General features: G+C 49.1%; 1 protein-coding gene across 1 annotated transcript in view; it reads left to right on the top strand.

Annotated features, from left to right (window-relative positions):
- The first annotated feature begins 10,480 nt into the window (after positions 1-10,480).
- Positions 10,481-26,662, top strand: part of KCNS1 (potassium voltage-gated channel modifier subfamily S member 1) — a 28,382-nt gene continuing 12,200 nt past the window's right edge. The window contains exons 1-2 of the mRNA XM_034788019.1: positions 10,481-10,870; positions 17,374-18,366. Coding sequence (XP_034643910.1) covers positions 17,401-18,366 — 966 coding nt within the window. The 5' untranslated portion in view covers positions 10,481-10,870; positions 17,374-17,400. The remainder of the gene's footprint in view (positions 10,871-17,373; positions 18,367-26,662) is intronic.

Here is a 26,662-nt window from a genome sequence, read left to right as displayed (position 1 = left end):
AAACACACCATATGCTGCCTGCGAGTACCTGCAGCCTGCTGATAGGCATTTGCAAGATCTCTTCCAGGTGGTTCCTAGCCAGGAGAAGGCTTTTACTGCTGGGCGATGGCAGGACTGTGCGTAGGACACAGATGTTCTCCCACATGTGCGCTGCATTTCCACTTTGCCTGCATCAGAGCTCGTATGCGAGGCCTGTCCGTGCTCCGTGTGATGGAGCAAACCAGTCTTTGCCTTTGGCCCCGCTGGGTCCATCTTGCTGCTCACAGGAGGGGCCTCCCAGCTGTCAGAGGCTCTGCCAAATTGACTCAACCGGGCTTCAGCAAGTTCCCTATTTCCTGCTCGGGTCCTAGTTAGGGAAGTTCTGCAGGCAGGGAGGTAGAACTGACAAGCGATGGGGTTCAAAGCCAATTTCCAGCAGCAGGAGGAGATTATCCTAGCTCTGACACCTAGCAGGGAAGTCAAAGCCCCCCTCTGCCTCCCTGGAGGAGTCTCCCTCCACTGCTGTAACACAAATGCCATAAAGCAAGGTCCCTGCTGGCACACAGGTTCCTTTTCTGGAGCTCTCACCAAACCTTGTTTGGGATTTGTAAACATGAAGCGAGAACTGATCTGTCAGCAGACAAACTAAGATTAGTAAGAGCATGGCCCTTGCCCAGGGCAGTTAACAGCTGACAATCTCACACTGCAAATGGAACTAGCAGCACATGGGGAACATCATTGCTAGCCCTCCATTCACCCCCTGCGTCCTGCAGCTGCTCTGCGGCTTCCTGATGCAGTTTTGCTTAGACAGCCTAACCCAGTAGCCCCTGACCCTCCTCAGCCCTGGGATTCATACAGAGGATACCATTACCTGTGGTACTGGGACCAAGGCTTTGCCGAGAGCTGGGAAATGATGCTGAGTCCTCCTTATCAAGCTGCCCTGCAGTGTCTCAAGTGCAGGAGTACCCACCTCAGGGCAGACTGTTAAGAGGCAGGGTACAAATCCCAAGTTGGCTGTGAGTTTTGTATTTATTTCACCAACCAGTTATCAGGTGGAAACTCCCCAGGCCCTATAACAGCCTTAATATAGAGTCACTGACAATCCCCTTGGGTACTTCCATTCTATCTTGCCACCCAGGTAAACTTACCTTTGTGATAGGTGGTTCTTTACACCAAGAATCACAGCAATATCCCGTCACATACCCCCGGTCAATTGTATCCTAGATCTCACACCAAAGATAATGCTTGTAGCCAATCCTATAATAAAATGTACACATATTCCTTAAATAGGAAAAGGAAATAAGAGAATTATTTATAATGTTAAAGCACAAATGATACACAGATACACAAATGAGTTACAATCTTAAGTTTCAAAAGGTGATAGAAGCTTCTATAATCAGCGAGCTCTATATGTCCTTTAGGGCTAACCCTGGCTAAGCACTGGGGTTCTCTTACTTATGTCTAGAAAACCTGCCCCCCAGAGTCCAAGCAGCATAGAGATACCGTTCCTTCTTGTGAGGGGTTTTTACTCCCTTCCCCACATGTGCTCTGAGCTGCAAACTCAACTGATGGAAGGAATCCACTTTCATGACTCATCTCCCTGGGGTGAGGGGGAAGAGATGAGCAACAAAGTCTTTTGTCCTCTTTAATGTTCCCCAATGGTACGCCTGGCGTCAATGGGCCTTCCTTGGTGGCCAAGATGTAACACCTTCTGTTGGAGATCAGCACTTAATACTACTTAATGTTTCTCTCCTGTCTGGTGAGTTTGTTACACAGTCACAGAGGCTTACAATACAAATGCTTAAATATTATCTTACAATATGGAATACAGATGCTATAAGTGAGATTAATGCAGGCAGCAACTCACAAGCAACAATAAAGTCTAAACACTAAACACATTATTATAATTCTAATACCTACCTTAACAATAGGTCAGGAAGGAATTTTCCCCCAGGTCAGGTTGTTGGTTGGGTTTTTTTGGTTGGGTTTTTTTGCCTTGCTCTGCAGCATGGGACACGGGTCACTTGCAGGTTTAAACTAGTGTAAATGGTGGATTCTCTGTAACTTGAGGTCTTTAAACCATGATTTGAGGGCTTCAGTAACTCAGCCAGAGGTTAGGGGTCTATTACAGGAGCAGGTGGGTGAGGTTCTCTGGCCTGCAATGTGCAGGAGGTCAGACTAGATGATCGTGATGGTCCCTTCTGACCTTAAAGTCTGTGAGTCTATAATGATGCTTGCACCACAGACGGGAGCGGTGCCAGGGTTTTTGCCGCCCTAGGCGGGGGGTCCTTCCGCGCTCCTGGTCTTCGGGGCACTTTAGCGGCGGGTCCCAGAGTAAGTGAAGGACCCGCCGCAGAATTTCTGTCGAAGACCCGGAGCACGGAAGGACCCCCCCCCCCCCGCAGAATTGCCGCCCCCCCAAATCCTGCTGCCCTAGGCGACCGCCTAGGTCGCCTAAATGGAAGCGCCGGCTCTGACCACAGAGGTGAGTCAGACTGGCTCCAGTTATGTATTTGCCAGTGTTCAGTTGAGACATGGGGACCTGGGCATGAGCTGGCACCTGGTCTGCCAGCGTCCCTGCAGCTACTTCTCCACTGACAGCTGTCCCTTCTGCTGCTTCTTCACAAAGGAAACATGGGGGTGGGGGTCTTTGCTGGGCTCTCATCCTGTCTTCCCCCCTCCCTGCTCTGCTCCCCCTTTGCCTTTTTCATTTTGTGGGCAGCATTAGTGCCAAGGACAAGGACTGAATGGGGCCATGGAGTCTGAATGCCCCTCTCCCCCAGATGGAGGTACATCCCTTGCACTCACTGTGCCTGTGTCATGCAGGTATTTATCCACAAGGGGCGTCTTTCACTAGCTCTGAATCCACTGAAAACTTGCTGTAGGAAGCACAAGTGGGGGATGCATTTGGCAAAATCTATCCAGGGGAAAACAGCTGAGACTTTCCTCTTGGATCTGTGCTCTGGAGCTGCATTAATCTTCAGACGGTAACAGAGTCTGTTTTCAAACATACAGTCAAGCACCAAGTTAATTGGAGGCTGTTCTGGAACAGAAGATACGAGCTTATTGAAAACATAAAACCACTGGGGCACTTCCCACTTGCCAAATATCAGGATCATTGACAACTAATTAGCAATTAATAATTTTAGTTGGAAATATCAGACTGCATCATCACAGATAGATAGGCATCCTCAGGCTGTAGACATGACTAACTGGGTGAGGAGAGGTGAGATTTGCATTGGTTGCACCCGGATAAACTCGGAGTCGTATGAAAATTGCCAGGGGATGTTCGATAGGCCTGTCAATAGAGCTGAGCAAATAACTGATTTTGCAGTTGCAAGGGGAGCTTGCAGGGCCCCTGCAGAGAGAAAACTGGTCACATGAGGTCACATTTTCAAAAGGGCTCAGCCGGTCTCACTTCTGACCAGATTTTCAAAGGGGCTCAGCATTCAAAAGGGCTAAACTTTTTTTAAAAATCTGGGGTACAATCTTCAAAAGTGTTTAAGTGACTTAGAAACCAGTTCCACTGACTTTCAATGAGACTAGGCTACATTCTTTTGAAAATGGAAGTCGGCCTCCTGAGACACTTAAGCGCTTTTGACAATTTTACTCCTACTCCCTTATTTTGGTGCCTATGTGGGAGCCGTGAACTTTCAAAGATACTGGCCATGCTATGGGCTCCCTTCCTTGCCTCCAGCTGCAAGAAAGAATAGATAGGAGAGGGAGACTGAATGAAGAGTAAATGTAGACATTGCAATCTACATATTTTTCAAAAATGATAAAACATTTATTGCACTAAAGACAACCAAAGATACGTGAAATACTTTCCTATTGTTACTGCTGTAGGCAAGGAATTGCGGTAGGTGCCCAGGGAGGTTGTGAATTTGGGACTGGAAGGGGAAGAATACAACATGATCCAGACTTTGGAAAAGTTTAAGGCCCTGTGATCCATGTCATAGCTATCACCAGTTACCAGGTAATGAGTCCAATCATGTCCCAGGCCCATCACATCTCACTATTTGTATTACAGGATGAGAAATGTCATTGCTGCTAGCAGTCGCTCTGCCTCTAAAAGACAACCCCAACGAGAGAGTCTGAATGGATTTATTGATGGCCTCTCCTGTGGTTTCTGGTAATACTCTTATTTCTCTGTGTTAACCGATCTCCTTACAACTGACCGCTGAGCACAGTGAGAGCCCATCATCTTCATCATCATCATTACACTGAAGGCACCGCAGATGGCCCGAAGCACTGAGGCAGGCCAGAGAGGAGCCAGCAGGGTTGTGTGGTGAAAGCTCCAGCACTTATTAAGGTTTGTGGCTTCTTCCAGCTTGTTTCCATTTCCTGGCTATTTATGCTTGTGGGATTTCCATTTATTTATGGTAATCAATCCTTGCAGCTTTGACGTTTCAAGGTCACCTTGGAGGCCCTAGTGCACTAGTCCTACTCAAGGCTTAAATTCTCAAAGAATATTTCCCGGAGTTCCCCCGTGGGAGGTTCGGGGGCTCGGGCCCTCAGCCCCACAGGTTTAAAAATATGTATCGGAGCGCCACTCTGGACAGCTCCAGCTGAATTTAAGTCCTGGTCCTGGCCCTATTGAAGTCAATGGGAGTTTTGTCATTGACTTCAGTGGAACCAGGGCTTGACCTTGGCTGGTTTGGAAGCAGGGCCGGCTCTAGGCACCAGCAAACCAAGCACGTGCTTGGGGCAGCACATTTTCAAGGGCAGCATTCTGACCATTTTTTTTTTTTTTTGTGCTTCCGGCGGCAAAAGCCTAGAGCCGGCCCTGGCAGCAGCAGCGCGTCGTGCGCGGGGGGTGCCCTGGGGCCGCTGCAGTTCACGCCGCAGGGGAGCAGCGCCTACATCTTGTGGCTGGGCCGGGCAGGCTTCGAGCGGGGGACACTCAGGCTGGGGGACACCCCACGGGGCACATGGAGCTGCCTGCAGGTGCCGCAGGGCAGCCGCCCCCCAGCTCTGCAGCAGGGGCTGGGCAAAGCAGCCCAAGCCGCCCAGGGACTGTGGCAGGGCGGCCAGAAGCAGCAGCAGCAGCGGGGCCATAGAGGGCGGGGCGCTGTCGTGTGGGGCCTGCGTCCCGCTCTCCAGAGCTCCGCTGCCTCTGGGGCTACCCTGCCCCGGCTCCTCAGCCCTCTGCCGGGGCGGTCCCCCAGCTCTGCCCTCCTGGGTCCCGGCCGGTCCTGGAGGCGGGAGCTCTGGATGGAGGGACCCTGGGCTGAGGTGCCCCGCTGCTTACCCCGACCCTGCCAGCGCCGGACCGGCTGGAGGTGAAGGGGGAGCGAGCAGAGTCATCGCTGGTGGGGGGGAGCCCAGGGCTGGGGCAGCAGGGGGCGCGGGGGGGGGGAGAGAGAGCCCAGGACTGGGGTGGCAGGAGGTGTGGGTGGGAGGGGGGAAGAGAGAGCCCAGGGCTGGGGTGGGAGGCAGCCAAAATTTTTTTTTGCCTGGGGCGGCAAAAAACCTAGAGCTGGCCCTGTTTGGAAGGATGGGTGGTTGAGCAGGTAAGCTACTGAACTAAGAGTCAGGAGACCTGGGCTCTACCCCGGCTCCACCCCAGGCTCCCTATGTGACCGAGGACAAGCCCACCGTGCAGCCATTTGCCTCTTCTATGCATTTCTGCACTTGCAGAAGGGGAATTAAACTCAGGGCCTGAGGAAGGCAGCTTAGCTGTGTATGGCCTGAAATACGCTATCTTCTGCAAGCTGCAGCTTCACAGCCCAGCACACAGGATGCCTCCTGTAGCGACAATCCCAAGAGACAATGAAGTGAGTCTCTAGATGATGGCATGGGGAGAAGCAAGTCAGGCAGCAGATGGGGGGTGGGGGAGTAGAAGTGCAGAATATCTTTTTTTTCCAGAGCCACGCCTCATCATTATAGAGTGTGAACAGTCCCTTGTGGAAAAGGCTCACGAGAACACAAGGGGGGCAAACTGGTCTGTTGGTGCAGAGCCCAGCTGTCATGAGCTGAGAAGACTAACAAAAGCCATCTCCACTTCTGCCCTAATTTAGTTTTCTTGAATGGAAAGGGATTACTATTATTTTTACACCTAGATGTTAAAACCCAGTGTGCTAATCGAATGCCAGTTTGGTGATGGCTCTCTGCCTCACAAGCTCCTCCTGCATTTTCAGTTAGATACAGGATCCTTCTTCCCTTCCTGTCTTAAACTGCTGGGTTGTGGAGCTACGTGCTGTCAAACAGTTGTGGCTTTTCGCCCCAGAGGTGGCTGCTTTTCCGTGATCCCTGTGTGTACTTGGTAGGTCAGTTTGTTGCTTGGGAAGTGCTTTAGGATCCTTCTGGGCTGAAAGGAGTGATACAGATGCACTAGATTCATTTTTATCCTCTCCCCTGTATTTATTTACTGCTACATTACCATCGGCAATGGAGAGGCAACAAAGCCGACGTAAGCCAAGTGCTTTTTGCAGTGACTCACTGCATTCTTGTGATGGCTGCTTGCTTCAGACTATCCCTACCTCTGTGATTTGCTTCTAAACTGTAGAGAACACACAGGAAAAAGGCTTCTTCTCTCATTTCTGTGCAGGGGATTTACCATCTCTGGGGATAGCCACACAAACCCAGTGGGCATCGGTGGGAGGAGAGACACCTGTCTGCACAAAGAGAGAAGGGGGCAGGATTGCAAGGAAGAGATGGTAAGGCATTTTCAGTTGACCTGCTTTCATGCCTATTTCCATCTCCACATCATCCCGAGTTAGTTCATAAAAGTCATGCTCAGTACACATACCCGCGCTGCACTGCTATACACAGTGGCATCTGGAGAACGCAAATAGAGAGCTCACAATAGAGAGGGGGGCCTGATTCTCAGTGACACTGTGGCCCCTGGCTCTGGCAGCATAAGGGGCCTGAAAGTGGGAGTAACTGAGTCCTGCTCACTGCAAGGCCCCTGTGGGGTGGGGTGAAAGGGCCTTGTGGAAAGAAGAGCTCAGACCTTGGTTTGCTAACAGGGGAGAACGTTCTCTCCCACATCTGAGCAGCAAGAGGGAATTTCACCCCAGCAGAAAGTCTGTGCACCACTTAAATCCCAGTTAAGCCCTCAAGTCCCAATTAAGACCTTTGAGGGCTTGTGCTGGCCTTCTTCATGGGGTGACTTTCACCCCAAATGTGCCCTTTCCTCATTGACTTCTCATGGTCAAAGGGTCCACAGGGTAGTTGGCATCAATAGAAAGTATCAAGAAATGCCCAGGGTTCCAGTGGCCCTTCCCAGCTTGAATCCACTGCCCCATCCCTAGGTAGAAAGATCAAATGAAGGCAAGATGAGTCCCTTGTGGCACTCCAGAGTCCCTGATTTCAGACTGCAAACTCCTCGGGGCAACGATTTGCAGTGAAATCCTGCCCCATGGAAGTGGATGGCAAAACTCCAATTGACTTCTACAGGGCCATGATTTCCCCCCTGACATTTTCCCGTCCCCGCAAAGCCCTGTGGGCACTGATGACTCTCCATAAATAAATAATAAGGGATCTGCCCCTCTCCACAAGAGTCACTGCCTCATCTGTCAGCTGGAGTGTTAGAAAGGGAGTTGTGGGGTGGGGTTCATTCTGGGCAGGGCTTGAAGTTCTGCTTTATGCTGGACTCTTGTCACCACTGGTTATCTTTGCTGGACAGTGGTTTTTAAGTAAATGCACCAGAGGCTACTGAGGGGCAGTGCATATTTTACAGCTAAATACAAGAAAGAAATAATGCGACTCAAAGGGTCATAAAGCGGGGGCCTCAGGGCAAACTTCCTCTCCAATAAAATGGCTGTCTGAAAAATATTTGGAGGAAAAAGAAAATCCAATTTGACTATCATGCAAAAAGGAGATGCTGAGAAAACTGAATTTAAAATACATCCCTGACCCCTCTCTCAGGGCTGGGGAATCGCTAAATCTGCCACCATAATTACGGACACATATTTATTCTGGGATGCTCTATTCAGATGAACTCACATACATTTACTCCCCAGTTTCCAGACTGCTGAGCCATCCCTAATTACCATAAAAAATAAATAACTTTTGCTTCATATCACAGCAGAGAGGAATTTCCCTTTGTCTTTTGAGGCCTCCCTTGAAGACTCCCTCCCCCATGCTGCCTCCTTCCCACGTAAACAAGCGGGTTGAAACACACAGAGACACTGACACATCACACACGGAAACACACAGGTCCTCCAACAGGAACGAGCTTATTCTGCTACACAGAACTATTACACTAGTGACCAACCCACCAGAGTGAAACGTGCAAAGCCCAGGCAGGCTCTCACCAAAACTACAATCCAGGACCAGTGGGACACGAAGCACAGTTCAAACACAAAATGGAGAGATGGCACAAAAAATGTGACTCAGAAGACATTGACAGAGATTGACTTTCTGCACAAACTAGATTGTCAGCTCTTTAGAGCAGGGATCGTCTTTTCATTGCACACCTGTACAGCACCTAGCAGTATGGGGCCCTTGTTTAGGGCCCCTAGGTGCTATAACAGAGTGACTACAGAGACTACTACTCCTACTCCTACTAATAATAATAATAGCTGTGTCTGAAACACAAGGGAGCAAGAAGCAGAGGTTTCCTCAAACTATCAGGAAGATACAAATACATTTTTTATCAAAAAGCAATAAGAGAAAACTGCATCTAACCTGGAAGAAAGGCGAGAGAGGGCAGCGACCTGCCACCCGACTTGGAATGAAGAGGACATGGGATAAAATCCCAAACTTAGTATGAAGTCTCATTCTGGGCTGATTGTGTAGAGATCACCTGTACAGACTCTCATAGATACCGACACAGCCACGTTGCATTCAAATGTAACCCCCAGCCCTCACCCAACAGAGCGCTAAGATTTTTCCTTTCCTATCACTCCACCCTGGTAACTGACCTCTGATATAATGTGTAGGATTGTAATAGTTTCTGGGCCCTCCTGATTCATAGAGATTGCCCTGGGTGGCAAAGGCAGCCCAGTGAACTGAAATGGGATGACTGCCATGCCTGGAGCTTTTCTGGATTCATTCATCCTACAACAATCTCCTCTTAAAGAGACAGTGGGTTGTCCCCCTAAGCCTCCCCGCCTAGGTGATTCCAAGTCAGTGAAGATGCCTACCAAATGTCCTGTCCTGAGAGCATCTCAAACATGAGGCATAGCCTGGTTTCCCAGATGTGCACAATGCTGCCTCGTGGTTCTGCAAGGTTCTAAATGCATTTTGAAGACTGCCCACTGTCTTAACTCTCCTGAGATCACCTTTCCACCAAACACAGAGTTTAGCAATACGTGGACAAGAACTGCTGCCAGGGTCACATCCTTGTGCTGGGTGTGCCAGTGAACAGTGGTGACCACGCACCTGGAGCCTGAACACTCTGGGACAGATGGCATAACTGGCATAACTCCACTGATGTCCAGATAGTTTCACCCAGGATAAATTTGCTCACACTCGCAAGAGGGTGCAGAATTCCTCCACCACCAGTGCTAGACTAGCCCCTGGGTGGTGCTATCCCATCCTGCTCAGAGCAGCCACTCCCAGTGCTGGGAGCTCAGGAGAGCTGCACTGGTGGTAGGAGGTTTTCACAAGCTAGACAAGCTGCAGTGTAGATGGCAGGTCAGTCTGAGCAGGGTTAGATGACCGTGTTAAAATGCCGGGCTACGCGGCATCTCTCACTGCTAGTACCACCTGTAGCTGTGCCAAGGGGGAATTGTCTGTCCTCACCTTGCCAAAGGAGGCAAAAGTTTTATATCCTCACTGGAAATAATTAATCCAGACCTTTAACTTTCATTGAATGGGAGGGGGGGGGGAGCTGTCATTTCCCCAAAGCCCCTGCAGGTTTGTTCACACATCATACGTGGTTATGCTGCCAGTGCTCCTGGAAGAACACGTTGAATGTTATGCATGTTTATTTTTTCCAAGGACTACTCCACTACATGCATGTCTTATCCCTGTAGGGCCTGATCCAAAGCTCACCGGCACCAATGGGCATCGGTTTGGTGAGCGGTGGATCAGCCCCGTAGTCCCTCTGTCCCTCTCTCCTCCCCCTGGGCTCCTTTCGGTCGGTCGTCCCAGCAGATGCCCTGCCTGGTCCAGCCTGGGGAGCTCGTTCCTGGGGCTGACTTTTGTGTCTGACACTTACCGGGGGCTGCTTGGAGGCCGCAGCTTCGGGAATCTCTTTCTCTCTCGGATGCACAATAAGAAACAAATGCAGCAGCTATTGACTGCGAGGGGTTATTCTGCCAGAGACCCTTACGGGGCACTTTCCCGTTCGGACACCACCTGTCCTAATTAATTACCGCCCCGGGGGGGGGGGAAGGGGGTCCAGGCTGCCGCCCCGGCAGCACAGCTGTAATGCAGCAGGGGGCCAGGGCGCCGGCTCCCGAGCAGCCTTGGTTGCTCTCGGGGATTTGCTGCTGAGCTCACAAGGGGAGATCCGCGCTCGGCCGAGAGGGGCAGATGGCAGCTCGGAGCGCGTCAAATGCCCCCTGATCCCTAAGGAGTTTTTCTTGCAATGGATACAGGGGGAACTTCCAGACGGTGCCTAGCGCTGAGCTGTCCGCCAGCCCCTGGCTCCTGGGGCGGACGGGCTGGGCTTTAAAAGGCAGAGGATGGGCGCGGGCAGCCCGCTCCCGGGGAGGCTGGGCAGGTGCCTCGCGCTCACCCAGCGCAGCGCGCGCAGGAGCGGCCGGAGGGAGCCCCAGGAGCCGGGAGCAGGCACCGCGCAGTCCGGGCGCTAGGCGAGCAGGAGCGAGGGCCGGAGCCGGAGCCCTCCCAGCTCCGCTTGCCGGGCGCGCGGAGCGGCCGGGCAGAGGCAGGGTCCCAGCATGGAGGCGCCAGGCTCTGCCTAGGCTCCCCGGAGAGGGCTGAGGGGCTGGTCCGGGAGGCGCACACGCACCGCTGCGGCTTGCTGGGCTATCAGGTAAGAGAGGGGCACACGGTGCCCAGCGCCTCGGGGCGGCTTTAGGGGCATCTCCTCCCCTCTCCTGTGCCAGGGTCTCTGCCTCCCCTCCCTGGGTGGCACCTGCCCACCTCCTGTGCCAGGATCTCTGCCTCTCCTTCCCTGGATGGCACCCCCCTCACACATACACCCACCCTGTGCCAAGGTCTCTGGTTCCCTGGGTGGCACCCCACACACGAACAGACACACCCTGTGCAGGGTCTCTGCCTTCCCTCCCCTGGGTTGTTCCCACACACGCGCACACCCTGTGCAGGGTCTCTGCCTCCCCTTCCTTGGGTGGCACCCTATTCCACCCCCCCTGCAGGGTCCCCTCCCCTGGTCAGCACCCCATGTGCCAGGACACCCTGGCCCATTCCCCAGGCACAGGCGGGCATTAGTGGCAGCCTGTTTTTCCCTCCCCTCTTGCCCAGGAATTTCTGGCTCCCCTGGGCTGTGGCGCTTGAGTCACTCACATGCTTTCCATGCAGAGCCACAGGCTGAAGGAGGAGGGGGCTCCCATTGGCAATTTCTGGCACTGCTGCTTCCCACCTGGAGCAGGAGCTGAGAAGCAGGAGGGGGGTGGCTCTGGGCTGGGGAATCCTGCAGTTGATGCAGGGATTCCCGGGCAGCATCTGGTGTTTCCCATCCCCATTGCAGTGAGGCTGATGCGCATTTGCTGCCACAGCCATCTGGATGGGACGCCAGGGAGAGGGGAAACCTCTTTGAGCTGGGGAGGGAGCAGGGATGGGGATCCCCAGCCCTCGGCCCTGGGATTTTGCAGAAAACCTCGAGCTGCTCATCCCCATCTAATGCAGCAGTCTGAGCACCTCTGCCCTGGCCCCTTGAGGCACCTGGCTGAGCCATGGCATCAGCCTCTGGGAGACTGCTTTCTCCATTGGGGTTCAGAGAACCTCCCAGGGCCTGATCCCAAAGCCCATTCAAGTCAATGGAAGGCTACGCCCATTAAAATCAATGGGAATCTTTCCACTGATTTCAGTGCAACAGTCCTCCAAAGAACAAAGCGGGTGCCCAGGAGGGCAAAGGTTGCAACAGGGACCCTGCCCCTCTCCCTTCCCAGGGGAGTGCCCATTAAAGGCAAACTGCAGCTGTCCAGGCCAGGCTCCCAATGGGCATCCTTTGACAAACAGAAATCAGTCAGGGGAAGACGCGGGAGGACTCTGCAAAGGCACTTCGCATGTAATAAAATGACTGCTAAGAATTCCATGAGTGCTGCTGGACCCAAAGCACATTTCCCCCAAACAGCCCCTGAAGATCTGCTTCCTAGTCTTCACACACTAGAAGACCAGCTTAGATATTGCAGCCATGTGTTTTAATGCAATCGGCACTACCTCCCTCCCCGCACCAAGGGACACTTTACAGGTGACTTTCATACCTGGTGCATCATAATTCACGTACCATGTAAACATTTCTAGGATTTGTCTGCAGCAGTTTGTCAAAAATGCGTTCACAGAATTTGCAGGAGTGAGGATTTAGAAGTGACCTACAATGAAAGGAAGTGTGCCTTAAAACTAAAAAATACCAGCCTTGCTAACTGCTTCTGTTGGGGAAATTTGCTTTTAATCTCAGTCAAAATGGGAAGTATCCATGTGTTGAGCAAAGTTTTGAAAGCGGTTAATCTAAAGCACTCTTTACCCGTCAACAGGGCCGGTGCAAGGAAGTTTCACACCCTAGGCAAAACTTCCACCTTGTGCCCCCCACAGCCCTGCAGCAGCTCCCTGCCCCCCCTCCACCCTGAGGTGCCCCCCTGTGCCCCCGCGGCAGCGCCCCCCCGGGAGCTGTGTGGCAGCTCCCCACTCCAGCTCACCTCTGCTCCGCCTCTTACCCGAGCACGCAACCCCCACTCTAATTCTCCTCCCATTCCAGGCTTGCAGCGCCAGACAGCTGATTGGAGCTGCAAGCCTGGGAGGCGGGAGAAGTGGAGCCACCACCGCGCGCTCAGGGAGGGGGTGTAGGAACGCTGTAAAAAAAAAAAAAAATTGGGGGCACTGCTTTTTGGTGCCCCCAAATCTTGGCGCCCTAGGCAACGGCTTAGTTTGCCTAAATGGTAGCACTGGCCCTGCCTGTAAAGAAAAATACATATATGCATTTACTTCTGGGCTGAGATTCAAGTTTTAAGCTTCTCAGCAAGTGCATAATACATATTTCATTCTTCCCAATATTTTCAGAGAAAAAACGGTCTTGGCCATTTTAGAATAAATGTATATACCTTCTATTTGAAAGTTTTATTTGGAAAAAGTGTGTTGTCCAAGGAAACTTAGCATGTTGTATGGATGCACTTGTGTGTGTGTGTGTGTGTGTGTGTGTGTGTGTGTGTGTATATATATATATATATATACACACATACACACACACACGCACACATTGCCTCAGACACCTGCTTCAGAAGGTGAATGTTTTCACAAGATTGTTTTTCATTTAAAAGCACAATGCATTTTTAGCATCCATATATATGAAACTTGTGTAATTCTGATGACTGTCTCCTTAAAACATTTGAAATATATTATGTAAATTTAGCAAGAAGAGACCAGCATTATCCCAATGTATTTTTCCATTAAGGTATACATTTTTGAATAAATACTTTAAACTAATGGGGAAATTTTGCAAATTTACATATAATTCCAGATAGTCTCATTGGTATTCATTGTCCATTGTGCTGTAAAAAAGCCCTCCCAAAATCCACGAGAGAACAAACACTTATTTCTCTAAGTGTAAAACGGCTCCATGTCTTAATACCTGATATTGGAGATAGTGCTAAGGTTTTGGCTCAGGGCTTTGTTCGTTGTTTTTTTTTTTTTTTTTTTTTTTAAGTTTAACATTGTCACTAATGTGAATGTGCAAGAAAAAAACAATGAAACCCCCCCAGGGAGAGCCATCAAAATACAGTATTATTTATGTTGTATTTCTAGACAGCGGAGTTAAACGTGGGCTGAACGAATGTCACCCATTAGAAAACTAACATCAGAAGAGAGAAGCTGAGATAGTTCGTGACACTCCCCCACCCCAATATTTTCAATGCAGGAATGAGGATTTTCCCTCTAATACAAAAGGCTTGCGACCTCCACAGGCCCATTTTTTCCAAGCTGGGAAACAGGCTGGCCCTGGCTAGCTGATGCTTTAAAGGGTGATGCACACATCTCCTCATATCTGAAGATATTACTACAAGAAGTTATCACATCTAAAAGGAATTCTAAGATGGAGCACAGCATTCAAATGCTTTTGACACCATCATTGACTGCAGATGCAAACCTCTGAGCCTGCACAAGTTGCCTGTTCCCCCGAGGGCCTGATCCAAAGCCCACTGAAGTCAATTGAAGTTTCCATTGTTTTCAGTGACCTCTGGCTCAGGCCCTCCGAGCTGCTGCTTCATGGGGCGTATGCAGATGCTCAGGCATGACGTCGGGATGTGTCTCTTCCCCACAGAAGCTTGAATTCACAAACATCCTTCTGGAAGGAACCTGGATTAATCATCACTTCGCCACAGATGGACTGTGAGGAAGTGTTCCATGGAGAAGATAATAGGTCATGGAAATTCCAGTTTCTCCCTTAAAAGTAACATACCCCCACTACCTCCCCATGTTAGTATTTTTTTAAGATGTTGATTTTGAAAGGACTTGAAAGGAAAGAGTGATGCAATTAAGCTCTGAGGCTTATCACAGACAATCACTTCCTCCAGACATAGTAAAATGCGAGGGCTTGTTTTATGCATTGATGAGCATGTTTCTTTAAGGAGCTGTGGTTCAGAGAGGCATGCCTTTGCTAGGCTGTTAGTCTCTCTCCCAGACCCTCCATTTCAAACCTGCCTCTGGTTTTTATTCCTATGGACTAGACATGGCCTGGAAAAGGGGAACTTCCAAAGTCCCTTTCAGCCTTTTTTGTGCCTGCATCTCTTTTAACGGTCACTCCGTTACCCACCTAAGATTAAAAGGATCCTTCTGTAGCAAAAGTTGCAGGCTCCCTGCTCAATTCCAGACTCAGGCCATGTCTATACGTGCAGCGGCACAGCTGTATCAATGCAGCTGTGCTGCTGCAGCGCATCTGGTGAAGATACTCAGTGATGGGAGAGCGCTTCCGTCGGCCTAATAAAACCATCTCCATGAATGTCAGAAGCTCTCCTACCAACATAGCACTGTGCTCACGAACACTTATGTTGGTATAATTTGTCACTTAGAGGGGTGGTTTATTCACATGCCTGAGCGATAGAAGTTATGCCAACCTAAGCTGTAGCGTAAACCAGTGGTTCTCAAGCAGGGGTACGCAGAGGTCTTCCAGGGGGTACATCAACTCATCTAGATATTTGCCTAGTTTTACCACAGGCTACATAAAAAGCACTAGCGAAGTACGTACAAACTAAAATTTCATACAATGACTTGTTTATACTGCTCTGTATACTGAAATGTAAATACAATATTTATATTCCAATTGATTTATTTTATAATATATGGTAAAAATGAGTCCACAATTTTTCAATAATAGTGTGCTGTGACACTTTTGTATTTTTTAGGTCTGATTTTGTAAGCAAGTAGTCTTTGAGTGAGGAGAAACTTGGGGTTACATAAGACAAATCAGACTCCTGAAAGGGGTACAGTAGTCTGGAAAGGTTGAGAACCACTGGTGTAGACATAGCCTTAGAAGTGAGAAACATAAGCGATCCCTCCCTGACTGACACAACATTCTCACTGGATTTCAGAGACCTGTGGAAGCTACATCCAGCCTCTCCCAGCCTTAGTGTTTTGCCCAGTGACCTATGAACTCATTAAAAATCTAAAAATGTCGAGTTCTCAGTGTTCTAAAAAGCACATGCCCTGGGGATGCAGTTGTGTAACGTGTGGTGAGTAAAGCTCGGCAATGTGGCTGAAGATGGAAGTTAATACGCAAGCTCTTCCCTGACAATTGCAAACTCTTTGCTCCTTCCCTGTTGAAAAATGGGCTCCACACTCAGAGGATTAATAATTAATGGATATTACTTGATCTCATTCAATCCATTTCACAGAGAGAAATCACAGGTTGGCAGCACTTACAGGAACCTCAAAGCATCAGCAGCTCCACTTTGAAGCCAGCAAGCTTTGGAATATTACATTGAGATCTTTTGAAAAGAAGTTCAGAGCAGGAAAAATACCTCATCAGCAATATCCCTCTACTATCATCACTGTGAAGTGCTGTAAGGGAATCACTCTCTGATCAGAGTTCCAACCATTGTGCTGCATAGTAGGGTTCACTATTGTCACTATTACTGCCTGGTCTTTCACAGGATATATGGCCTGTGTGTGTGGTGTGTTTTGTTTTTGTGCAACTTGTGTGTTTGAGAAATTCACCGTGTGACTGTGATGCAGAAGAGCAAAGGGACTTTTTTAACACCAGACTGATCAAAACCATCAAGGGAAGACCCTGAGAACCTGTCTGTCCATGGAGAAATTTTAGTCTTTGAAACTAAGCACCAGTCTAATGTCTGGCAAAGAGGCCAACACTCCTGTCCATCCCATTCCATCCCACCAAAGGACTACTTTGAGATAGGGTAGTGTGCATCTTGCAATGCAAACCCCTGCATGTGAGCTTGGAAGAATTCTCATGTTAGATTTTGTGTGCAAATTCTATTCGCCCTAGCGGGCTTTATGGGTGCAGATTCTGATACCTGCAGAATCTTTTAAAGATTGCAGAGGTGTTTGTACCAACAAAAGGCAGGTGCACAGTTTTGAGTTCACAAGCAGAAGCCAGGTAGCCATCCCTCTGAAAGTGTGTCCAGATGACTTTAATATCTTCACTTTCATAATTTCTGATTTTAGTGGCAAATTTTCCACCAAAAATTTCATTGAAATAGGCACATTCCCATGAAACATTCTGATTTAACTTTATTTTCTGATGGACAATGACTTTTTTTTCCCAACCAGCTCTAATAAGAAAGTAAAGAGTTCTTAAGGCTGTAAGGCTCTCTGACTGGACAATTGATGAAATGGTGATGCTACAAGAGCTGACAGTATAAACTTTAATCTACGAAGAGGAAGAGGGTTTTTTTAGTCATACTGTTTAAAACTCTTTTCTTGGGGCGGGTGGGGGAATAAACCATATATATCATCAATTGCTAATTATCACTTTGAACAGGGGAATCACCTCCATCCTTTCAGTTAAGGTGCTGGAGATCACAGTAAACTCCCTTATGTCTCAATAGCCCTCAACAAAACAGGAGGCTCACATTTTGAAGGTAAAAAAGAAAGGGGGGGGGGGGAAGGGAGGAGGAACCTCTCCAGGAAGCACGGGGGGGAATCTTTTCAGGCCTTCTGGGTAACGTCATGAAAACCCCTGCAATTTTAAGTCCTTTGCAGATCATCTTTAAAAACATGGGGAAATGAATCCATTGCCACCCAGGATGTATCTAGCCCATGACTTTTAGCTGAACTGCACTTTTTTTTAAAAACCACTGCATAGAGACTGTACCTCTTTACTTCAACTGCACTGTGTATTATCTACAGGCTGAACCAGCAGCAGCTCCACTGATCATGGTCAACAAGACCATAAACTACTGGGATCCTGATTTTGAGGACGATGTCATCAACATTAACGTTGGGGGTCTGCGAAGAAGGCTCAGCTCCAGTGCTCTCTCTAAATTCCCCAACACCCGGCTGGGGCGTTTGCTGACCTGCGACTCGGAGGAGTCCATCCTGCAGCTCTGTGATGACTACGATGTGAGCGCCAGGGAGTTCTACTTTGATAGAAACCCAGGCTTCTTCCTATATGTGCTGCACTTCTACCAGACTGGGAAGCTGCATGTCATGGATGAGCTGTGCGTTTTCTCCTTCTGCCAGGAAATAGAGTACTGGGGCATCAACGAGTTCTTCCTGGACTCCTGCTGCAGCTACCGCTACCATGAGCGTAAGCTGGAGAGCCGGCACTACAACTGGGACGAGGAGAGCGAGGTCAGCAGCGTGGACACATCCCCCGACGAGATCTCTGACTTCAACCATGACCTGCTCCGCTACAGCACCCTGTGCTGCGGCAACTTGCGTAAGCGCCTCTGGCTCACCATGGAGAACCCAGGCTACTCCATCCCCAGCAAACTCTTCAGCTTTGTGTCCATCAGCGTGGTGCTCGTTTCCATAGCCACCATGTGCATCCACAGCATGCCCGAGTACCAGGTACTGGATGAGGATGACAACGTGCTAGACGACCCTGTCCTGCACAATCTGGAGTATTTCTGTATCGCCTGGTTCACCTTTGAAGTGTCCTCCCGCCTGCTGCTGGCACCCAACCTGAAGAAGTTCTTCAAGCACCCGCTGAACCTGATTGACATTGTCTCAGTGCTGCCTTTTTACATCACCCTCTTGGTGGATGTGACTCTGGGCAGTGACTCAGAGCTGGGGAACCTGGGCAAGGTGGTGCAGGTGTTCCGGCTCATGAGGATATTCCGGGTGCTGAAGCTGGCTCGGCATTCAACTGGACTGAGGTCGCTAGGGGCCACCTTGAAGGTAAAACGCTGCTCCTTATCTATCGCTCTGGTGTTTAGGTGTGAAAGATGTTTGGTATTTCGATAAGATGTAGCTGGTAGAGGTATCTACAGTACTTCCACTGGGGTCCCAGCTCATAGAATCTGGAAGGTTCCTTAGGGTAATGTCACAAACCTTGCAGTATACTAGAAAAATCTGGCATGCTAGGCACTGTGTGCTCCCCTTAGAATGCCTGTAGTACCTTACATCCACATACACTGCTCCCAAAGGCACACAGGGATTCACACTTGGATCTGTAGATGTGCTTCAAGGAAAGCTAATGGCCATGTGGTACTCCACCATACAGTACCAGAGTGGTCAGAAAGCACAGGTGTAATAGAGCCAGTGGTGTGAATAGTTCCTGCGTTCATCTGACCTGTGTGTGTTACGAGCCGCACAGGGGCCAAGCTAGTCAGAAGCCACTTAATGTTCTAATAATACGGCACGCACCATGGAGCTCAGCTGTGCGACCTACTCCCCAAACCCAGCTTCTTCAGCTTCGTTCTACTTCTGTCTCCAGCATGGCTGAGGGGGGGCCTTCCTAAGATCATGCTGCCAGCTCGCCTGAGGCCAACGCTCAAGCATTGGTGCCCCTCCTTCCAGGAGATGAGGAGATCCTGGGCCAGCTCAGCTCAGTTGCTTGCAATGCTCTAGTGGTCTGAGTGACTGGCTGAGATGGGCATTGCTTGGAGTGGCAAGCAGGTGCCAAGAGAATGCCAAAAGACTGAAGGTGCATCCAGTATAACAGGGCCTGGGACACAACAATAGGCCCAGATCAAGGCAGAAAACGTAGCTTTTTGACAAAGAGCAGGACTGAATTCTGGGCACTTTCCCTTCTACACAGTCTGTAGTCTCTCAGGCTGCAATTCTGAGGGCTGAGCTGGAGAACACTAGCACCCTGTCCTGAGCAGGCCAGCAGGACACAGGTCCAGACTGGGAGATGCCTGAGACACTTGATCTCTTTGAGGGGACCAGGATTCAGACACAGCAGAAGAGACAGCGGTTAAGCAAGTCTGGCAGGAAGAGGAGGAGTCTACAGACTAGGGGCCCTCTACAGCAGGTATGCAGCTCTTTATTGTCCAGTGAACTCATGGGGGCTGGGGAAGAGTTTTCGGAGGTAATTACAAACCCTGCGATTAGTGTCCATATAAGGACCCTCATGAGGCCGAAATCTCCAACCCGAACCCAGTCTCCACTCGCCTCCTGGCCATACCAGTTTCCCCCATGCCATTCTCCATTCACCACCACATAAATAGCAGCTGCTGAGCTCCAGCCCAGTCAATTCAATCCTGCTGTAATTCCTCAAGGTCCGCTCCCCACTTGCCTGGCTCCCAGCATTACTGCAATACAAACAATTAATCATCATAATAGCAATCAGCTATAGTCTAAACAGTAGAGACTCTTACTGTAAAAAAAATTCCATATTGGGCACTGTGGCCAAAACCTTTCCTTTGAATCCCGTCAGCCCACATGCCAGACAGAGGCACCTAAGTACCATGCAGCTGTTCTCTTTACCTGCAGACACACTTCATTGTCTTTCTGGTTACTGTTCAGAGAAACAGTCCTATTTCCCTTTTGCCATCTAAACTACCACATCCCAGGAGAGTTGGGGGAATGACTATACTGCCCACCCCACCTACTGTTGGACAGCAAATACATTTTTAGAAAGCTAATGGAAATACCAATTATTCTTAGCCTGTATATTTCTCCCGTTCTTGGCAGCTATGTCCAAAAAAAAGTCATAAAGCAAAAATCCGTAAAGATTCCTTGCTATCAAAGAGTGAGGCTATACATATTTGCTTCCACTCCCACAGAAACACACATCCTGCTGATCTTCCTATTTCCTCGTCCATGTGACTAGTTCACCAGTGCAAATTTATCAGACTTCTCTCCCCCCCCCCTTGTTTTCTCTCATTCCCTCTTGATGGGCCCTCTGCAAAGAGTTGTTTTCAAATGCCTGGTCTCCATTGTTAGTCATACAAAATGACCATCCCATGCACCCCATATTATCTTGTCAGCATCACATACCCTTATGTTCCTAATTTAATCCTTATTTTCTATTGTATGCCCTTTATCGTCTCTAGCCAAGGAGACAGTACCTTCCAAGAAGGTATTAGAATTCAAATCTGAACTGAAATTGTCACTTGGCATGTCTGTATGGCATACAATAGGGCCCTGGCTCATGAGTTGGACTCATAGACCCCCCTGCATACAAATAATAAATCCTGGAATTCCTAGGGATAGATGGGATATCACTGTGGCTTTTAACTTTTTTCATGTCTTATTTTTCAGTACTGTGGCCACTCCAGCACTGCATACGCCCCAAAACTGGCTTGGGGTCAGGAGGACTGGATTGACTGGTGGAATGGCTGCGAAACCTGAGAAACTGGGAAGACTAATTCTTGGACATGCACAGAGACAAAAATAGTTAGTGCCAGGGTCCCAGGGACCTATATTATGATTCCCATATGTGGTTCTGCAGTATGTGGTTGAGAGGCCCCCTACACAGACCAGTACAGTTGAAAAGTAGTGTGATTTAAAATCACAAACATGTTATAAAGGCCTGAAACACAACACATGTCTTAAGGCCCATGTTTTCAAGTGGTTTGTAAGATTTCTGTTTCTAAAGTAATAGTTGTTCTTGTTACATAAGTAGATAAAACAATTCCATTTCATTCTGAAAACCTGTCTCAAAAGTGAGCATTTAGCTGAGGAATCTGGCAAAGGATGGTTATAAACATAATGTAAAATTGTTACTTTCTTGGTTGCAGAATTCCAATAAAGCTGTACATGTGGGAAAGGCTCCCTGAACTCTTTCCGTGTTGCAGCTAAGTGTGAATGACAGCGCAACAGAGTGGGGACTGACAGGCTGATTGTATGTTATGCAGGGGTGAAGCCTAGGGAACTAGGATTTTCCTGGGCTTTGACTCAGCCTGAACTACCAATTGGCTGAAGGATGCTGAGCAAAGTCTCTCTTGAGCTACTTTGGGAGAAATTGAAATCTCACTGAAAACACCAAACCGCTGCGTCAGATTTAAGTTTTTTTGCTGGGCATGTAAATTACAAAGTATTATTAACATTATCTTCCTCCCTTCTGCAAGAGCATACAGCATCAGAGGAACGAAAGCCCATTGATAGAAGAGGGAAGTAGGGAGTTGGTATCTTTGGCAAGTGGACTGATTAGCATTAGTGCCACAGAGACATGAGCAGGGAGATTTCTGCTGTTTGTTTGTTGTCAAGAAACTCTGGATGTTCATCAAATCACCCGGGGCCTGATCCAAAGCCCATTAAAGTAATGACCCTTCCCATTGCCTTCTGTGGTCTTTGGATCCAGCTCTTGGTTCTGACAAAGCCTCTCCAGGGGACAAAGGTCCACGTGAAAGAGGATCTGCTACAAGCCAGACCCAGCCACACTGTGCCCCTACCTCATTGTCTGCTCCTAGCTATTGTACTTTATTCTGTCCCTCCAGCCTTTTATTTTTATTGACTCTTTCTGAACAATTGGCCCTGGCACTCCATGCTGCTAAGAGGCTGCCTATGTGAAACTGACTTCCAGAAGATGCTGCCAGTAAGGCAGCAAACAGAGAACCTCTCTGCTCTAATTAGTCTGTCAGGCTTGGAAGGCCAATTTGTGATATTGGATGCAGCTATCATGCTTCTCAGATACAGGTGAGGTGCCTAACTCTCATTGAAGGTCGGTGGGAGTGCCTAACTTGCCTGCTTTTGTAAATCCCAGCAGGCATCTATCTGTATCTTTAGATCCTAAATATCCTGGGCAAGTACAAAGGGTTAGATTTACAACAGTGTCACAGGAAGCCTACGCCAGGAAGTGCATCCAAGTCTCCCGAGTCTCAGTCCAGTGCTCGATCCAGGAGAACATCCTTCCTCCCCTTAATTCTCACTTGTGCCTGGGCAGGGACCGTGATTCCAGAGTCTTATACCACATGGGCACAACAGAATATGCCAAGGAGTGACTTCCAGTCTTCACACTGCAGTCTCTTTTGTTTATTCATTTGTATCATGACCCTAATGTCCTAAGATGGAAGCTGACCTTGATTTGATTTTCCTTTATTGCATTAGAGAAAATATCTTGTGTGCTCCTTTGAAAAAGCCCTACCCTGACTAGCGTAAAGCCCAGTTACGGGCAAACCTCTCTGGCTTTAGGGCTCAGATTTCATCAGAGCCAGTTAGCTTAGCTCCAGTAGTTGCATAGTAGGGAGGCTTCTAAAGCAGCTGGTATTGGGGGTGATTATAGTAATTTCTTCCAAACTGACAGTCTCTCCTGCAAACAGTCACTTACTAGAAGCAGCCGTGTTCTTATGGAGTTACCAATGAGCAATGCATTTTGAAAACCAATGACTGTGCACAGGCAGCAGCCAATTTCCAAACATGACAATCTCAGATTCCTCCAGCCCCCGTGTTCTAGTCTGGCTGCGGTTTGTAAAACCAAAATGTCTGAGTTACAGAATCACATGACTTCTACTTTTCTTGCCCTCCAGTAACTCCCAGTGGCTAAACAGATAAGGTTTAAAAATGTATAAACAATTTTTCTCTCACTATTGCTGCCAGGCTAGGGCCGTTGGAGGTGCTGCTATGTTCCAGCCTGGAGCAAGTGTTTTATAGCCAGTTGGTAAGTCCCTGAAAATCAGGGGCTGTATTGCACACACTGACCGAGCTTTCCCCACAGGATGTCACTTTGGCATCCACAGCTGCAGGGGATGGTAGAGGAAGATTAGATTGTTCCTCCTTGGAATTATTGGCAGGAGTGGAGCAGTTTCTGATAGCAAGCTAAGCAAAGCCTTGTTTGCATCCTGCTGTGGAATCAGCCTCCTTAAGTCTCTTGTCTGGACCATGGAAGTTCTGGGCACCTGAACATCCACATTCTAATATCCTTCCTCCAGCGGGTGAAAAGCAAGTTGGCAGGTGCCACATCACTGCACACACACACACAAAAAATCTAAGTACAGTCACCAGTTACAATCAGAAAGCTACTGAACTGCATCAGGAACCCTCCCACGTGCGGCATTGGGCACTCTGACTTGCATCAGGTAAGTATACCTCTTAACTCAGCTAGTTCTTAGTCACTTAATGTTTAGTTCTACATTAGTTGGTTTTCCTTTTTCACAGTCTGCACTGATTCATGCCTGTTTTGTCCATCTCTGGGGGTATGTCTTCACTGCAGAGTTAGCTCGGGCTCTTACCCAGGTGTTGCCCATAACCATCCTCCCGTGTGTGTACACACACCCCTTTCACCTGAGTTTGATGGTGCTTTCAACCTTAGGCAAGCTGACCTGGCTGGGGGTTTGGGTTACAGCCCAGATTCCACTTTCAGGCTGGTAACCTACCCACTTTGCACCAAGAACATAGGCTGACTCATGTGAATGCTGATAATCCTCCAGTGCCTACCCACACTTCCCCAGGGGCCCAGAAGGTCAGACAAGTTCTCCCACTATTCACTGGGAAAGGATCAGAGCAGCTCAGCTTAGTACAGCACAAAGAATCATGGGATATGTCCCCAAATGTCCTAGCAACACACGGTTGGGAGGTGGAACAGTTACAGTACAGACACAGTAACTCAGGTAGGGCTTTGCAGTGTGGCTGCTCACACCAGGCCCAGGCTAACTTGGGTGCTCAGACCCAGTTGCCAATCACCTAAGTGAAATCTGCCGTGAAGACACCCTTAGTTTTAGCCTCACATTTTGAACACATGTGGTTTTTTGAGCAGCACTTTCTCCCTAGGCACAGTTTGACTTCTACACTGAGCTGGGGGGAGGAGGGCAGCTCCAGTCAGGCCAACGAGGCCACATATGAGGAGGCAAATTCCATGCCTGCCCAAGGCTTACGGTTGGGAGGTGGAGGGAAATGCTCCCCCACTCCTCCAAACTATGCCCATGACCTTATCTATAAAATGAACACACACAAAAATACTGTGTGATGCAGTTAGGACTGCTGCACTCAGAACAAGCCCCTGGGCTTTGTCATCTGGCTATCCACCTGCACACACATCCCCGTACTGGCCCACATTGGAAAACATGTCCCTTTTAGCAGTTGGGTGAATTTATATAAGGTGAGAAAACAAGTGAAGTTGCTTCCTTTTTTCTGAGTTGTCCTTGCTGTACTGACTGGCTTAGCTCCTTCTCTCAGGGCTAGAAGACAGACTGGTTCCCAGCTGCCCTGCGTGCACAACTCCCAAGGTGAAATCTTGGTCCTGCTGAAGTTTGACAAAACTCTTGTCAACTTTAATGGGGACAGGATTTCTTCCCTCAGTTTCATTTGGTTTTGGAGGTCTTCACTTACTATCCTTTCTGCTTCCAGAATGTCTTCCCTTTCTGACCTGAGCCTTCTGAGTTGTAGTTGTTTTTACACATTCCCAGCAGATGGACAAACCACTTCAGAAGCCATAATTGGCTCAAACCACCAAGCAAAGAAAATCCAGTCCGATGGAGGTTCAACCATCTCTGATTAATCTTCCTTCAGTCCCCCTCCTGGGCTCTTTGGCATTTCCTATAGGATGGAAATGCCAATATTTTAACATTTGTTTTTGTTCCAAATCAATCTGACTTTCCAATCCTGAAATGTTTTGTGAAATGGAAAATTCTGAAAGATTCAGGAATGTCAGTGTTTTGGTGTTGTCTTGATTTGACATTAATCTGTGTCCCTCTGAGCTGTCATGGTACCTCATGGGAGTTGTAGGTGGGGTAACTTGTCCCCATTGTCCTCTATAGGCCAAGCTACCTGTCTGGACTATATCTCCCATGATATACTGTGGTCAGGTGTAACTCATGATGTCCTGCAGTGGTCCAGCCAGGGGTGGGAGGAGATGACAGTGCACCATGGGAGATGTAGTCCAACCTTGCCCCACTGAGGAGAATGGGCGGCATGAGACACGGCAGTAGCTCAAGTACATGTAGATCAATGTGGAATTGACCAAACATTTCAGTTTGGTTTGACCAACTAAAATGTATCGATTCAGGTCAACCTGCTGCACAACAAAATTCTTCATTTTGATTGTTGCAGTGGAAAGTTGAAATTTTTGGCCAAACAGACATCCCACGGAACATTGCTTTTTCCACAAAACTGAAGCTTCTGTTTAACAAACCAAAACATTCAAAAATGTTGACAAATATCCTGATCAGCTCTTGCCACCACTGACCCATCCGCCCTTTTGGTCACCCTCCCGGCCCCTCCTATCACCCATCATTCGGGCCCTACCAAATTCACAGTCATGAAATGTGTCACGGACTGTGAAATTTGGTTCCCCTGTCTGTGAAATCTGGTCTTTTGTGTGCTTTTGCCCTATATCAGCGGTTCTCAAACTTTAGCAACCCGAGGACCCCCATTTTGATTTAAAAATTTGCCACGGACCTCCAAACCCCCTGCTCAGCCCCAGGCCCTGGCTCCACTCCACCCCTTCTACCAAGGCCCCACCCCTGCTCCACCCCGCCCCTGCTCTTCCCTGCCTCTTTACACCCTCACCCCTGAGTATACCCTGTCCCCCCTCTCCCAGTGCCTCCTGCACACCTGGGAACAGCTGTTCTATGGTGTGCAGGAGGGAGTGGGAGGAGTTGATCAGTGGGGCCGCTGTCACCAGATATGATACCGCCCGTTCCTCCCCCTCTCTCCCAGCGCTTCCTGCTGCTGCTGATGGCGGCTCTACCTTCAGAGCTGGGTTCCTGGCCAGCAGCCGTCACTCTCCAGCTGCTCAGCTCTGAAGGCAGTGCCGCCGCCAGCAGCAGTGCAGAAGTAAGGGTAGCTGTACCACAACCCTCCCTATAATAACCTTGCGACCCTGCCACAGCTCCTTTGTGGGTCAGGACCCCTACTAGTACAACACTGTGAAATTTCAAATTTAAATAGCTGAAATCGTGAAATTTATGATTTTTAAAATCCTATGACTGTGAAATTGACCAAAATGGACCATGAATTTGGAAGGGCCCTACCCATCATCATTGATCCATCCTAGGGTTACCATTCGTCCGGATTCCCCCCGGACATGTCCGGCTTTTTCGAGTTAAAAATAGCGTCCGGGGGGAATTTGTCAATGTCCGGACTTCCCCTCCTCCCCCGCCCCCCCTACAGAGCGTGCGTGCGGCTTACAGAGCAGCCGGGGCTCCGGCAGCCAGAGCCAGAGCCCTTCCGTCACTTCCCCCTCCTCTCTCCTGAAACTTGACACCACTCCCCTCCGCTCTCTCCCTCCCCTTCCCTCCCTGCATTCACAGATCGCTGGCCGGCCTCGGCCTCCGGCAGTCTGGAGCTCCGAGCCTGCTCCCCTCCCCCC

This window comes from Trachemys scripta, chromosome 12 (genome assembly GCF_013100865.1).
Source record: "Trachemys scripta elegans isolate TJP31775 chromosome 12, CAS_Tse_1.0, whole genome shotgun sequence".
NCBI classification, from domain to species: Eukaryota; Metazoa; Chordata; order Testudines; family Emydidae; genus Trachemys; species Trachemys scripta.
This window is presented reverse-complemented; position numbering and strand designations above follow the sequence as displayed.